The 14,685-nt window shown below is 46.4% G+C and overlaps 1 protein-coding gene across 2 annotated transcripts in view; it reads left to right on the top strand.

Moving 5' to 3' along the window:
- Positions 1-14,685, top strand: part of LOC120048072 (phospholipid-transporting ATPase ABCA1-like) — a 44,629-nt gene that overhangs the window by 25,392 nt on the left and 4,552 nt on the right. Inside the window, exons 7-28 of one of the 2 annotated variants that reach the window (XM_038993763.1) lie at positions 2,533-2,622; positions 5,354-5,597; positions 5,732-5,871; positions 5,974-6,090; positions 6,425-6,619; positions 7,066-7,271; positions 7,507-7,683; positions 7,802-8,024; positions 8,222-8,443; positions 9,886-10,090; positions 10,238-10,351; positions 10,503-10,677; positions 10,801-10,932; positions 11,084-11,361; positions 11,461-12,008; positions 12,131-12,182; positions 12,298-12,811; positions 12,982-13,266; positions 13,413-13,551; positions 13,658-13,902; positions 14,064-14,241; positions 14,374-14,634. In XM_038993763.1, the coding sequence (XP_038849691.1) occupies positions 2,533-2,622; positions 5,354-5,597; positions 5,732-5,871; positions 5,974-6,090; positions 6,425-6,619; positions 7,066-7,271; positions 7,507-7,683; positions 7,802-8,024; positions 8,222-8,443; positions 9,886-10,090; positions 10,238-10,351; positions 10,503-10,677; positions 10,801-10,932; positions 11,084-11,361; positions 11,461-12,008; positions 12,131-12,182; positions 12,298-12,811; positions 12,982-13,266; positions 13,413-13,551; positions 13,658-13,902; positions 14,064-14,241; positions 14,374-14,634 (4,740 nt within the window). The remainder of the gene's footprint in view (positions 1-2,532; positions 2,623-5,353; positions 5,598-5,731; positions 5,872-5,973; positions 6,091-6,424; positions 6,620-7,065; positions 7,272-7,506; positions 7,684-7,801; positions 8,025-8,221; positions 8,444-9,885; positions 10,091-10,237; positions 10,352-10,502; positions 10,678-10,800; positions 10,933-11,083; positions 11,362-11,460; positions 12,009-12,130; positions 12,183-12,297; positions 12,812-12,981; positions 13,267-13,412; positions 13,552-13,657; positions 13,903-14,063; positions 14,242-14,373; positions 14,635-14,685) is intronic. The other variant, XM_038993764.1, reaches the window with a different exon arrangement.

Raw genomic sequence — 14,685 nt, forward strand, 5'->3', positions numbered from 1 at the left:
AATGAAAAGACTAATCTGTCTTTTAGTTATCAAAAATCTCTGCCTAATTGAATGAACAACAGTATAGCCTATCTTATTGGCAATATCCTAACTGCGCATATTCACTATTTAGGCCTACAGTATCTGCAAATGTGAAGATGCATGGAATGCCTTATTATGAAAGTGCATTTTTATGGTGACAGTTTGCTTCCCCAAGCTTGAAACTGCAGGCGCCACCTATGTATGCCAGGTTCTAAAGCGGATTCATGTGCTTAAGAATTAAGCAGTAAACATAGCAGCACAAGAAAGCTGGGATCCTCTTTTAAACAGTGGCCAGTCAACTCTGTTTTCACATGCGATTGCACAATGACTGGGCTTCTAAGAACACATGTTTCACAAGGCTCTGTAGGCTATGTCCTCTCTAACCGTGTTCCCAGGGTTCTAGGTCTGTAGGCTACCTTTTGGAGTTATTTGGCCACTTCAGTTGTGATACAAACATTAATATGACGTATAGATCTACTATGACTATGATTTTTTTAAAGTCTCAAAAAAAGTCTGTTTCTTACCTTTCTGCACACGCTGGGAATCATTCACAAGTGATAATATATCGTTCACAAGGGATAATATTGTCACTCATCAGACTATTCTTAATTTAATGTTGTCTTTACATATACTAAATAATATATGTGTGGAATTAGTTTTGATTTAGAATGGACCATTATCATGCACCTGTCGGAAAAGGGGTAGGGGGACAAAATACATGTCATCATATGCACTTAAATAGCGAATGGAGGACGCTCTTACCACAGTTCATTTTCTTTCTTGCCAGGTAGGCTACTCCTGTTGTAAAGCAAAGCAATGTGCTTAATATTAGGAATGCTGATAAATAAATATAGTAGGCCTAGCCTATAGAAATCTGATGGGCCCCTCCTCTTTTTAATAGAGGCCATCAAAACTCAGTTTTCTCAAGCAATTTCATAGCCTATAGAAATGTTTCGCAACATGAGCTCATGTGCTCTCAGAAAGTGGTTGATGTGATTTTCGATTGCATTTACATTGATGTCAGAGTGATTAGCGGGACAATAGATCGCTGAGTACCAGGCCATTAGCGACTGGCAGTTAGCAAGTTTGGTAGGCTACTAATGATCATCAGCAGCATCTGAGCCCAGTTTTGGAGAAGCCTAGTTACCGTGACTAAATGATCATCTGGAATTTGACTGCAGTCACCACGTGACAGCTAGTGTGGCGGTAATGCGGCCGAAGTAACAGCCCTAATCACCACTGACTTCTCCAAGACCTTTGACAAAATCGACCACACCATCCCCATTGAACGCCTAATCCAACTGGGTGTCAGACCTGCCCTCACAGCATGGCTCTGCAGTTTTATGACCATCCGCAAACAACAGGTACACTGCCAAGACAGCCTCTCAGACTGGTAGGAGCTGACGGGAACTCTTCTGGGCCCTCTCATCTTCCTTGCGGTCATAGACGGTGCAGCCCTGGATGTCGACAGCAGGTGGAAATATGTTGACAATCTATACTTGGTCAACCCGTGTACAATAGGAAACATCAGCACACCACAGCAGCCCTGAACAACTTCGACACGTGCCTGCCAAGTGCACAGTGACCTTCACAAGAAATCCACCTGTCCCATGCTCTCTCCGGATCGAGGGTCAGGATTTCAAAGTGTGTGATAGTGTGAAGATTTTAGAGGTAAAGTTACAGAAGGACTTACAATGGGGTGAGCAGGTTGTTACTATGGTAACCAAGAGCAACAGAAAATGTTTTATCCTCCATCGCCTTAAAAGGTTCCATGTGCCACAGGATGACCTGGTGAGCATTTACACCGGCTACATATGCCACACCCTGGAGTATGCTGCTTCTGCTTGGCACAGCTCACTGACCCAGGCTTAGTCTGATGACCTGGAGATTATTCAGAAAAGAGTGTGCCGCACCGTCCTAGGAGGATACTCCAGTTATACTGAGGCACTTCAGACCCTGTCCTTACCCCGGTATCATGAAAGACTGCACTGACCTCACTGTCAGCCTCCTAAAATCTCAATTCAGAGACTGGCTACCCACTGACCGAATCGCAGTGACAGGCAGGAACACCCACAGTCAAAACAAACCAAAGTCTAACTGAATGGGTCACCAATCCCTAACTGAATGGGTCACCAATAAATAAAGGTTAAAAAAATATATATTTTTTAAAAATTCCATATTTCTGCTCATTGACGTAAGGAGTGGCTTTAAAACTGCAGGACATTATTAATTAAACATTTTTTAATCTTATGTTATTGTTGTTGCTTTTACCCATTTAATATTTTGTATAGATATCACATTTTATTTGTCACATGCGCCGAATACAACAGGTGTAGACCTTACTGTGAAATGCTTACTTACAAGTCCTTAACCAACAATGCAGTTTTAAGAAAAACAAGAGTTTTCAGTCTATATTGACTGCTATATGAGTGTAATAATTCAAAGTTGAAAACAACAGTCACTGTTTTTATTTTCTATGTGTGTGTGAATTGACACTTCTTCCCTCCACAGAAAGATGTGAGGGCTGACCCTGAAGCCATCCAGCAGGTGGCCAAGGCTACAGACAAACTCCTGGAGAGCCTGGGCTCCCTGGCCTTGGAGGTAGACAATCACTGTCATCACTGCAGTTTATTACATGATGAAAACTATAAGGTTTTTTGTTGCCCCCCCTCCCCCCTTATGATCGCCCAGTACATTTCTTGTTTATAACCATGTTTCTTTTTATCACTGTCTTAACGAACACTCCTGCCTAAGATCAACAGTTTGCTGTTGGCTGGACCACAGACAGAAAAGGCCCTTAGATGTACACTGAGTGAACAAAACATTAGGAACACCTGCTTTCCAATCTAAGATTCCTTATTGATGTCACTTGTTAAATCCACTTCAATCAGTATAGATGAAGGGGAGGAGACGGGTTAAAGAATTATTTTTAAGCCTTGAGACAATTGAGATATGGATTGTGTATGTGTGCCGTTCAGAGGGTGAATGGGCAAGACAAAATATTTAAGTGCCTTTGAATGGGGTATGGTATTAGGTGCCAGGTGCACCAGTTTGTGTCAAGAACTGCAATGCTGCTGGGTTTTTCACTCAACAGTTTCCCGTTTGTATCAAGAATGGGGTGCAACTCAAAATTAGGAAGGTGTTCCTAAAGTTTTGTACACTCAGTGAACAGCAGTTTTTTCTCCCCATCATTACAAAATGGCCACCACAAATTTCTCACCCCACCCCAACCTTTCATCTAGTCTTATTTGAAGTTTCACAGCATACAGGAGGAGAGGTTGGCTTAAAAACAGCACGTGGCATTGTGCTGTCCCCCTCAACTCCCTGCAGTATTTGTTTGTTGCCTGATAACCTGACCCAATTTGTTTGGATTGCTAATACATGTAGCTAGAAAGTCAATTGGAGAGGCAGTTGGTCCCTCGACGTTTGAGCAACAGCTTAATGTCGAGGACAACTGTTGGCCAATGTTCTAATGTGATGATAATCACAGTTTCCTCCTGTGAAAGATATGAGAACAGAATAGGATGAAGGCATTCACCTCTTTCAATTAAGTAAAGTACTGTAGGTCTGAAAAATATGTTGAGGATATCTCTTATATTGAGAATATCTCTTCTCGTTGTGTTCTTGCTATTTTCTTGCTTTGTCAGTTATACTGTCCTCCACAGCAATAGAAAACGGCCCTTGTAAGTAACTTGGCAGTAACTGTATTGGTATCAAGTGTCTCTGAGCCTAGATTTCCTCAGGAGATAGATGACTGGGAACAGCTGAACAAAGAAGGAAGGCTTTCTAAACAAGTTAGCGGGCAAGTCAGCATTTACGCAAAGGAAAGTTAACTTTAGTTGATTGATTTACACCGCAAGGTGAATGCATGCCCATATGACAACAAACAGGAGTCTTTAAGCCTGGCTCGATGGCGGGCCAGACTACCCAAGTGTTTTGTCTGTGTTTTCTCAACCAGTCAGTGCTCTGATTACTTTGCTTACAACAATAAGGATAACCCCCTATAAGTATACATAGATTCTTATGTCCGCAAACACATGGTATGTCGCAGCTGCATACCAATGCAATAAGCATTTCGCTACACCCGTGATAACATCTGCAAAATGTGTATGTGACCAATAAAATTAGATTTGAGCTATGCAGAACTGCTATGTAGTGTTTATGAAGGCTCTTAACTACAGTATAGTGTACCGTCTTTAGGAGTTACTAAAACAACCCCAGAGCTTTGTAGACATACTTTGTTGCCCTCTAACCCCAACAATGTATCTGAAGATGTCAAGAAACTCTAAGTCACTAAATATGACTTGGTTTGGCACATTACCCTGGAGTTATGTAGTGGTATGGACCCTCCTACCCCAACCAACGCCCTAGAAAACTCACGAGGGGTCCAGAGCTCCTGTTGTGTGGTTCTGACTTATTGTGTGAGAGTTCAGTGTGTACAGCTGTTTCCCCCATGTCTCTCTCTCTCTCTCACACACACACACACACACACACACACACACACACACACACACACACACACACACACACACACACACACACACACACACACACACACACACACACACACACACACAAACACACACACTCTGTTCCAGGTGCGCCACCTGGGCTCGATTGGAACCATGTGACTGCCTTCTTGCTGTCGTGGCCGGGCTGAGTCAGGTCCGTCTATATGGAGAGGAGGGAAGGAGAGGAGATGGGAGGGCCTGACTGGCATGTATGTAACCACATTGTCAAATAGGCTCTGGGAGAGTCAACAGTCGGGACCACGTCTCCTCCTCCTCCTCCTCCCCAGTGATGAATGACCGAGAGTAACCTTTTCTCTTTGGCACTTATTTTCTTCTCACTCCTGACTTTCTTTGTTTTCCCATGCCGGGTGAGGAAACCAGCTTTGGAGAGCGAGGAAAAGAGGGATAGAAATAGATAGTGAGAGAGAAGAGGTCAAACATAGAATGGCAATTCTGCCACAAAAGGTCTAGCTTTTCTGTGCAGACATAACAGGACACATTTGTTAGTACTGTATTGTGTGAATGTTGTTACAAGGCATTGTGCATTACAAGGCATTAGGACAGTTAGCACACACGCTATACAGGCTTCTTGTGAGGTCTGTTGTTGTGTTTTTAATGCTCTGAGTCTGCTCCTTGTCTGCTCCTAGTCTACTCTGAGTCTCGCCTTTTTATAATTTGGTATGAATCCATCTCACCATGTCAACAAGCTGGTCTTGAATCACAATGAATTGCTCCAGGTCCAGGTCACATTCCCATTTGCATCCCACAAGATGACCCCTGACCCCATTTGCTAACATCACACTCCTTTGTGTCCCAAATAGCTGGCCAGCATGAAGAGTTGGAGAGACCTGCGTAACGAGATCATCTTCCTCACGGAGAACGCCACATCCTCCCCCAGCCACATGTACCAGGCTGTGTCGCGCATCGTCTGTGGCCATCCCGAGGGTGGCGGACTAAAGATCAAGTCCCTCAACTGGTACGAGGACAACAACTACAAGGCTCTGTTCGGCAACCACAACACAACCAACGGGGAGGAGCCCATCTCTGCCTACGACAACACATCCAGTAGGCAACTTCTCCTTCATGTTAATGTATTTCAGTGGTATTCAAACCTTTTTTAGCGGGTAACCAATTTCTTTGCTAGTTGTGACATTCTTGTATGGACCTGACGTCATTGTTCCTTCTGTGTCCCCCTCCAGCTCCATACTGTAACGCTATGATGAGGAACATGGAGTCCAGCCCCGTGTCCAGGATGATCTGGCAGGCCCTGAAGCCTCTGCTCATGGGCAAGATCCTGTACACCCCCGACACCCCAGCCACACAGAAGATCATCCACGAGGTGTGTATCAGTTATACTATACCTCTTAGTTACAGTACATCGCTGGTCCCAGTAGTTGTTTTAGCAGAAAACTAACAGTCCCGCTCTCGCCCTCTCCTTCAGGTGAACAGAACATTCCAGGAGCTGGGGGTCCTCAGAGAGCTGGGGGGCATGTGGGAGGAAATTAAGCCCAAGGTCTGGACCTTCATGGAGAGCAGCGAACACATGGACCTAGTAAGGGTATGTCTGACTAATCTGTTGTCTCTACTACAGCCAACATCACTTATGTTAGCCTTGTAGAGCACCATTGTAGTATACCTTATACAACATTTTATTTTCAGTTTTGAAATGCTTTTGGCTTATAGAATGGCATCCGTAATAATAACTCGGACACAACACCCAGGACATGACACAGTAACATAGCAAATAGCAATACAACAAAATACATGATTAAGTAACATGATGGGAAGCAGCCCTTTCAGATGGTCAACACTGGCATCTTGTGGAGAGATGCGGGACGGTACCACAAAGTCCACTCACAGTCACTCTCCTGCTTTTCCTTCCTCTCTCCCAGACCTTACTGAAGAACAATGGCACTGGCAGCTTCTTCACCTCCCAACTGGCGGGCTCAGAGTGGACTGTGGAGGACGTCTCCAACTTCCTGACCAAACATTCGCATGACACGCATCCCCACGGCACCGCCTTCACCTGGAGGGAAGTCTTCAACGAGACGGACCAGGCCATCATGAGCATATCCCGCTTCATGGAGGTCTCGCTCTCTTTCATTGTCTCTCTATGTGTCGCTCACGCACACACACAGTCACTTGGCCCCTTTCTTAGCCTCAGTTCAATTTTGTTCTCTTTCTGGTAAAGTCCCCATTCAGCACCTTCTGCAATACATACCAATGACATAATTGCGGGCGTTAAAACAACAAGTGAAACACATCAAGGTGCTTTGGGTCTGAGAGTTTTCATTCCAGTCATTGCCCTCTCTTTGTGGAAACAGTAGTCAATTGCAGCCATTTTACTTTGTCTCAACCTCTTCCACTGGAAATGGCAAAGAAAAACACAGCTGGACCAAGTTAGCCATGAACCTGATGAACATTCCATTTAAAGCCTCCCCATCCCCCCTTTCCAGCATGTGAATAGATCTGCTAGTCCTGGCCAAGACCAGATGAGGATAGGCCTTTAACAAATGCGTTTGTTTGTTTACAGTGTGTAAACCTGGATAAGATGGAGCCCGTGGCCAATGAGGAAAGGATGGTCAACAAATCCATGGCGCTACTGGACGAAAGGAAGTTCTGGGCGGGGATTGTGTTTCCAGATATTGAGGCCAACAGCTCTGAACTGCCGGCCAACGTCAACTACAAGATCCGCATGGACATCGATAACGTGGAGCGCACCAACAAGATCAAAGACGGGTATGTTGATTCAAAGCGCCCCAATCTATCTACTAGATGTATTGGACGGTGTTTTATGCCTGTGTCATTGGGGTCATTTTGAACACTCACTTTATTTTTTTGTGAAGAGGGATCCCTTTCAACTTTTTGGGAAAATTTGAATTTGTTGTGAACCTTGCTCCTTGGGAGGGAATGAATTTGTAAGAGGTTTACAGGAAGGGGGGTTTATGCGTTGCTTTTGTTCCTCTCTTAACAGATATTGGGACCCTGGTCCTCGTGCTGACCCATTTGAGGACCTGCGCTACATCTGGGGTGGCTTCTCTTACCTCCAGGACATCATCGAGCATAGCATCATCACAGCAGTAACTGGCGTCAAGGAGAAGACGGGAGTCTACATCCAACAGATGCCCTACCCCTGCTACGTGGACGACATGTGAGTCACACCGAGCAGGATTTGACCTTATTCACCTGGGATCTGTGTTGAGTGGCTAACTGCAAGGCTTTAAAATGGCTTCCATTTCCTCCTTTGACCTATGACCTCTGTCCTCCAGCTTCCTGCGGGTGATGAGTCGCTCCATGCCCCTCTTCATGACCCTGGCCTGGATGTACTCTGTGGCCATCATCATCAAGAGCGTGGTGTACGAGAAGGAGGCAAGGCTCAAGGAGACCATGAGGATCATGGGATTGAACAACGGCATCCTGTGGTTCAGCTGGTTCATCAGCAGCCTCATCCCCCTGCTAATTTCTGCCGGCCTGCTGGTTGTGCTGCTCAAGGTATTGCACTGCATCCCAGGATTTAGGATGACAATGATCCTTTTTCGCATCACAATATTTCAGGGATATTGGTATCATGACAATAACTTGTATTAATATTTTATGTTGATGTGAGACTGTTTTTGTTTGTTTTCTGATGTTAATTGACTTCCTCCCTATTTACCAATGAGAATCCTCCCTCTCTCTCCTCTAATCAGATGGGGAACCTGCTGCCCTACAGTGACCCCGGCGTCATCTTCCTGTTCCTGGGTTCCTTCGCCGTGGTAACCATCATGCAGTGCTTCCTCATCAGCACAATGTTTGCCCGTGCCAACCTGGCGGCGGCATGCGGGGGCATCATCTACTTCACCCTCTACCTGCCCTACGTCCTCTGTGTGGCCTGGCAGGACTATGTGGGCTTTGGGGCCAAAATAGTCGCTGTGAGTCATGCTTTTATATGTACTAGACATTTTGAGTTGATGTTGGTTGTCCACATGTGACATTTTATAAGAGGAGCCACTTTCATTAAGTTATTAAGTGTAGTGCCACTACAAACAGGGCAGCTTTGTCTTTGAAATGTGTTTGTAATGTAACTCTCTTTTGACACATTATTGTTTTTTCTGCTGCTGGTTACCTCCTCAGGCTCATCATCTTATTGGCATTGGTGTTGTATATGATACACTATATATACAAAAGTATGTGGACACCCCTTCAAATTAGTGGATTCGGCTATTTCAGCCACACCTGTTGCTGACAGGTGTATAAAATTCGAGCACACAGCTATGCAATCTCCATAGATAAACATTGGCAGTAGAATGGCCTTACTGAAGAGCTCAGTGACTTTCAACGTGGCACCGTCATAGAATGCCACCTTTCCAACAAGTCAGTTTGTCACATTTCTGCCCTGCTTGAGCTGCCCGGTCAACTGCAAGTGCTGTTATTGTGAAGTGGAAATGTCTAAGAGCAACAATGGCTCAGCTGCGAAATGGTAGGCCATACAAGCTCACAGAATGGGACTGTAAAAATTGTCTGTACTCTGTCGCAACATTCACCACGAGTTCCAAACTGCCTCTGGAAGCAACGTCAGCACAAGAACTGTTCATCGAGAGCTTCATGAAATGGGTTTCCATGGCCGAGCAGGTGCACACAAGCCTAAGATCACCATGTGCAATGCCAAGTGGTGTAAAGCTTGCCCCCATTGGACTCTGGAGCAGTGAAAACGCGTTCTCTGGAGTAATGAATCACGCTTCACCATCTGGCAATCCGATGGACGAATCTAGGTTTGGTGGATGCCATGAGAACGCTACCTGCCCCAATGTACAGTGCCAACTGTAAAGTTTGGCGGAGGAGGAATAATGGTCTGGGGCTATTTTTCATGATTCGGGCTAGGCCCCTTAGTTCAAGTGAATGAAAATCTTAATCATATTCTAGATGATTCTGTGCTTCCAACTTTGTGGCAACAGTTTGGGGAAGGCCCTTTCTTGTTTCAGTATGACAATGCCCATGTACACAAAGCGAGGTCCATACAGAAATGGTTTGTTGAGATCGGTGTGGAAGAACTTGACTGGCCTGCACAGAGCCCTGACCTCAACCCCATCGAACACCTTTGGGATGAATTGGAACAACGACTGTGAGCCAGGCCTAATCGCCCAACATCAGAACCCGACCTCACTAATGCTTTTCTGGCTGATTGGAAGCAAGTCCCCGCAGCAATGTTCCAACATCTAGTGGAAGGCCTTCCCAGAAGAGTGAAGGCTGTTATAGCAGCAAAGGAGGGACCAACTCCATATTAATGCCCATGATTGTGGAATGAGATGTTTGACGAGCAGGTGTCCACATACTTTTGGTCATGTATTGTATTAACATCTCTCCTTCTCTACAGAGCCTGCTGTCCCCAGTGGCCTTTGGCTTTGGCTGTGAGTACTTTGCCCTGTTCGAAGAGCAGGGCATCGGCATCCAGTGGAACAACTTGTTCAATAGCCCCATGGAGGAGGACGACTTCAGCCTGACCACTGCCATCATCATGATGTACTTCGACTCCTTCCTCTACATGGTGATGACCTGGTACATCGAGTCCGTCTTCCCTGGTAGGTGTCCATGAGCTGAACTATTCCACTGTAATGGATCTGTTTGGGTACCATTTTGATAGGCTTATGTTGAAGCCACTTGCCTTGTATTGTATTGTTGTTTGCATTGTCTGAATGTATGTATGTGTTTTTTGTGGTCTCCTTCAGGTCAGTATGGTATTCCCAGGCCCTGGTACTTCCTCTTCTCCAAGTCCTACTGGTTTGGAGAAGGAGACAACAGGAAGACTGACTTCAGTCAGAACAAGAGAAGGAGCTGTGAAGGTAAGACCCCGATTTAACTACGATGCAGAGCAACTGATTATCCACATGGTGGGCGAATTAATTTGAGCAGTTGTGTGTTTATTCAAGCAAAAGAAAATGGGATGGTCATTGTACCCCATTTGAATTACATTATGTTGTGTTGTGTCTTCAGCTGTCTGTATAGAGGAAGAGCCAGCCCACCTGAAAACTGGTGTCTTCATAGAGAACCTAGTCAAGGTGTACCGGCACGGGAAGAAGCTGGCTGTGGACGGGCTGACTCTGGGCTTCTATGAAGGACAGATCACCTCTTTCTTGGGCCACAACGGAGCAGGGAAAACCACCACCATGTAAGTGCAATGACATACAAGTAGTGCCATCTGTGAACAATAGTTCATACAAATTTAGTTGAAAGTTACATTTATATATTTTAAAAGGAGTTCATCTAGTATTGACATATTTGTATTTGTCAGGTCGATTCTAACGGGACTGTTTCCCCCTACCTCTGGCACTGCTTACATCATGGGAAAAGACATCCGATCGGAGCTGAGTGCTATTCGACAGAGTCTGGGCGTTTGTCCACAGCACAACGTTCTCTTCAGCATGTAAGTGTTCCCAGTCCATCATATTAGCAACCAGTTTTAACAGAAAGTTAATTATAATGACCAAAAACAGGAAATATGTCAATAGTTACATTGGTTTGTTATGAGCAGTTGTTATATGAAGTCTAACGTGTTTGTTTTTGGGTTTGACCAGGCTGACCGTTGAGGAGCACATCTGGTTCTATGCTCGTCTGAAGGGTCTATCTGAGAAACAGGTGAAGTCTGAGATCGAACAGATCCTGATAGACACTGGCCTGCCGCACAAACGCACTTCTAGGACCAGCACACTGTCCGGAGGGATGCAGAGGAAGCTCTCTGTGGCTTTGGCCTTTGTCGGGGGGTCAAAGGTTGTGATTCTGGACGAGCCCACTGCCGGGGTCGACCCCTACGCCCGCAGGGGCATCTGGGACCTCTTGCTCCAATATCGTCTAGGTAACCACTAACTCCTTACCTCTTTTTAGCAGCTATGCATAAGAAACTACTGGGGGGAGTCCTGTGTGATAGCTCACTGTTTTCCCTCCCCCTCTCCAGGTCGTACCATCATCCTCTCCACCCACCACATGGACGAGGCGGACATCTTGGGCGACCGCATCGCCATCATCTCCCACGGCAAGCTGTGCTGCGTGGGCTCCTCCCTCTTCCTGAAGAACCAGCTGGGTACAGGCTACTACCTCACCCTGGTCAAGAAGGGCCCAGAACCTTTCCTCAGATCCTGCCGCAACTCCTCCAGTACCTTCTCCTTAACTAAGAAGGAGGAGGATTGTCCCTCTGAGAGCAGCTCCGACGCAGGCCTTGGCAGCGAACACGAGAGCGAAGTAGCTACCATAGAAACTGCTCAGGCAGCTTCCATCTGTGAAAGTGCCTTCGTGCCCCCCGACGTCTCCCTGATCTCCAGCCTGATCTTCAAGCACGTCCCGGCCGCCCGCATGGTGGAAAACCTTGGCCACGAGCTCATCTACGTCCTACCCTACGGCGCGGCCAAGGACGGCGCCTTCGTGGAGCTCTTCAAGGACATGGACAATCGCCTCCCTGACCTGGGCATATCCAGCTATGGCGTCTCCGACACCACCCTGGAAGAGGTACAACTACAATAGTTTATTAAATGGATAATGGGATGGATATCATGTTTCTAGATGCTCAAAGTACTTTACATTGCATTGGGGAATAGTGTTTGATTTCTGTCTTTTCTATCTCCTCATAGATTTTCCTAAAAGTGGCAGAGGACAACGGAGTTGACACTGAAGTTCCCTCAGGTAAGAACCCTGTAGAAATCGCCTGTGGGTATGACTCGGATTATTAAGTCTTGAATGGTTCTAGAACATGTCAGCATCTGTTAATTGTTGTTATTTTGTATGTGTTTTTGCTTAGACGGTACACTCCCCCTGCGCAGACGTCGTAGAAATCATGCCTTTGGTGGAGGAAATGCCTTCGGTGGAGACCACCAGAGCTGCCTTAGACCCCAGATTGACGACGACAACAATGAACATAACGACTCGGACGCAGACCCAGAATCCAGAGAGACAGACTTCTTGAGCGGCTCAGACGGTAAAGGCTCCTACAAGGTGGAGGGATGGAGTCTGAAGAGGCAGCAGTTTGTGGCCTTGATTTGGAAGAGGTTTCTGTACGCTCAACGCTCCAGAAAAGGTTTCTTTGCTCAGATTGTACTCCCGGCTGTGTTTGTGTGCATTGCCCTGGTCTTCAGTCTCATCGTCCCACCTTTCGGAAAGTACCCCAGTCTGGAGCTGCAGCCATGGATGTACGAAGAACAGTCCCTCTTCATCAGCGATGACGCCCCTGAAGACGCTAGCACACAACGGTTATTGAGTGCCCTCACCGAAGGACCTGGGTTTGGAACGCGCTGTATGGACGGACAGCCCATACCGTGAGTCTCAATATGCCAGGGTCTAACAAAATGGCTATTTCCATTTGTACAATTTCTCCTGTCTTTGAGGAAATAAATATGACAGATAGGTGTATGATGAGGCACATATTTTCAATGTTCTTTAGGAGATAATGACTCTCAATCTCTCTCTCTCCTTCCTCCTCCCTCAGTGACACTCCCTGTACGATGGGTGACGAAGACTGGTCCATACCGGAGGTCCCGGAGACCCTTCTGGAACTGTTCCGCTCAGGTAACTGGACCATGGAGGAGCCGTCCCCCGCATGCGCCTGCAGCTGTGACGGCCGCAAGAAAATGCTCCCTGAGTGTCCTGCTGGAGCCGGAGGACTGCCACCCCCTCAGATGAAGATCAGCGAGACAGACACCCTGCAAAATTTGACCAACAGAAACATCTCTGACTATCTGGTGAAGACCTATGCAGAGATCATTGGGAAAAGGTATAACTTTCATATATATATTGCATATATTTTATAACAGTGGTATGATATAGCATGTACAATAATTGAGTTATACAATTGTTTTTGTATACCTGTCTAGCCCAAATTGACATTAAATAATTATGCTTCTTTTTTTCTTATCACAGTTTGAAGAACAAAATCTGGGTAAATGAATTTAGGTACGGTGGCTTCTCATTGGGTGCCAGAGGCACCAACGTCCTCCCCCCAGCTGACGAAATTGACGACGCCATCGCTCGAGTGAGGAATATTTTTGAATTGGAGAAGGTGAGACTTCCATTCATTCATTCCCACATTCACTATACCTCGGTTTCTGCCACTGAACACAACATCACTGCCACCAATCTAAACCATTGTTATTGTTTATCTTCAGGGTGCAGCCGCAGACCGATTCCTGGAGAGCTTGTCTAGCTTCATCAATGGTCTGGACACCAAGAACAATGTCAAGATTTGGTTCAACAACAAGGGGTGGCACAGCATGGGAGCCTTCCTCAACGTGATGAACAACGGCATCCTGCGCGCCAACCTGCCCCCTGGCAAGGACCCCAGCAAGTTTGGCATCCGCGCCTTCAACCACCCGCTCAACCTCACCAAGGAGCAGCTATCCCAGGTGGCACTGTAAGTACCCACGCCACGGACATCTTGGAACAATGACATCATTAAAGTATTTGACCTAGTAAATGTAAATTACCTAGTAGAATGTAGAGTTTGTAAAGTGTACCTAGCACAGTGTACTCTCCTTTCCACCCAACTCACTGACCACCCAACCCCCCCCGCAGGATGACCACCTCAGTGGACGTCCTGGTGTCCATCTGCGTGATCTTCGCCATGTCCTTCGTCCCAGCCAGCTTCGTAGTCTTCCTCATCCAGGAGAGGGTGAGCAAGGCCAAGCACATGCAGTTCATCAGCGGCGTGCAGCCCCTGCTTTACTGGACTGCCAACTTCATCTGGGATATGGTGAGAACTCCTAGCGGCCATTTTGAGTATTTCTTCTGAGCATTTCGCAGCTGTTTTCTACTAGTGTAAAGCGCTACATGAACAGAATTTGTTTGATTGATTGCTAACCTTGTCATCTCGTTTGTCTTGCAGTGTAACTACATCGTCCCGGCGACGCTCGTCATCATCATCTTCGTCTGCTTCCAACAAAAGGCCTATGTGTCGTCCACCAACCTGCCAGTGCTGGCCCTGCTGCTGCTTCTCTATGGCTGGTCTATCACTCCCCTGATGTACCCAGCATCCTTCTTCTTTAACATCCCCAGCACGGCCTACGTGGTGCTGACCTCCGTCAACATCCTCATCGGCATCAACGGCAGCATCTCCACCTTCGTCATGGAGCTCTTCGGAGACAACGTAAGGGACACCACACATTGGCTGCGTAATGTGGTGTGCTCATCCTTGCCT

Source organism: Salvelinus namaycush, chromosome 5 (genome assembly GCF_016432855.1).
Source record: "Salvelinus namaycush isolate Seneca chromosome 5, SaNama_1.0, whole genome shotgun sequence".
In the NCBI taxonomy this organism is placed as follows: Eukaryota; Metazoa; Chordata; class Actinopteri; order Salmoniformes; family Salmonidae; genus Salvelinus; species Salvelinus namaycush.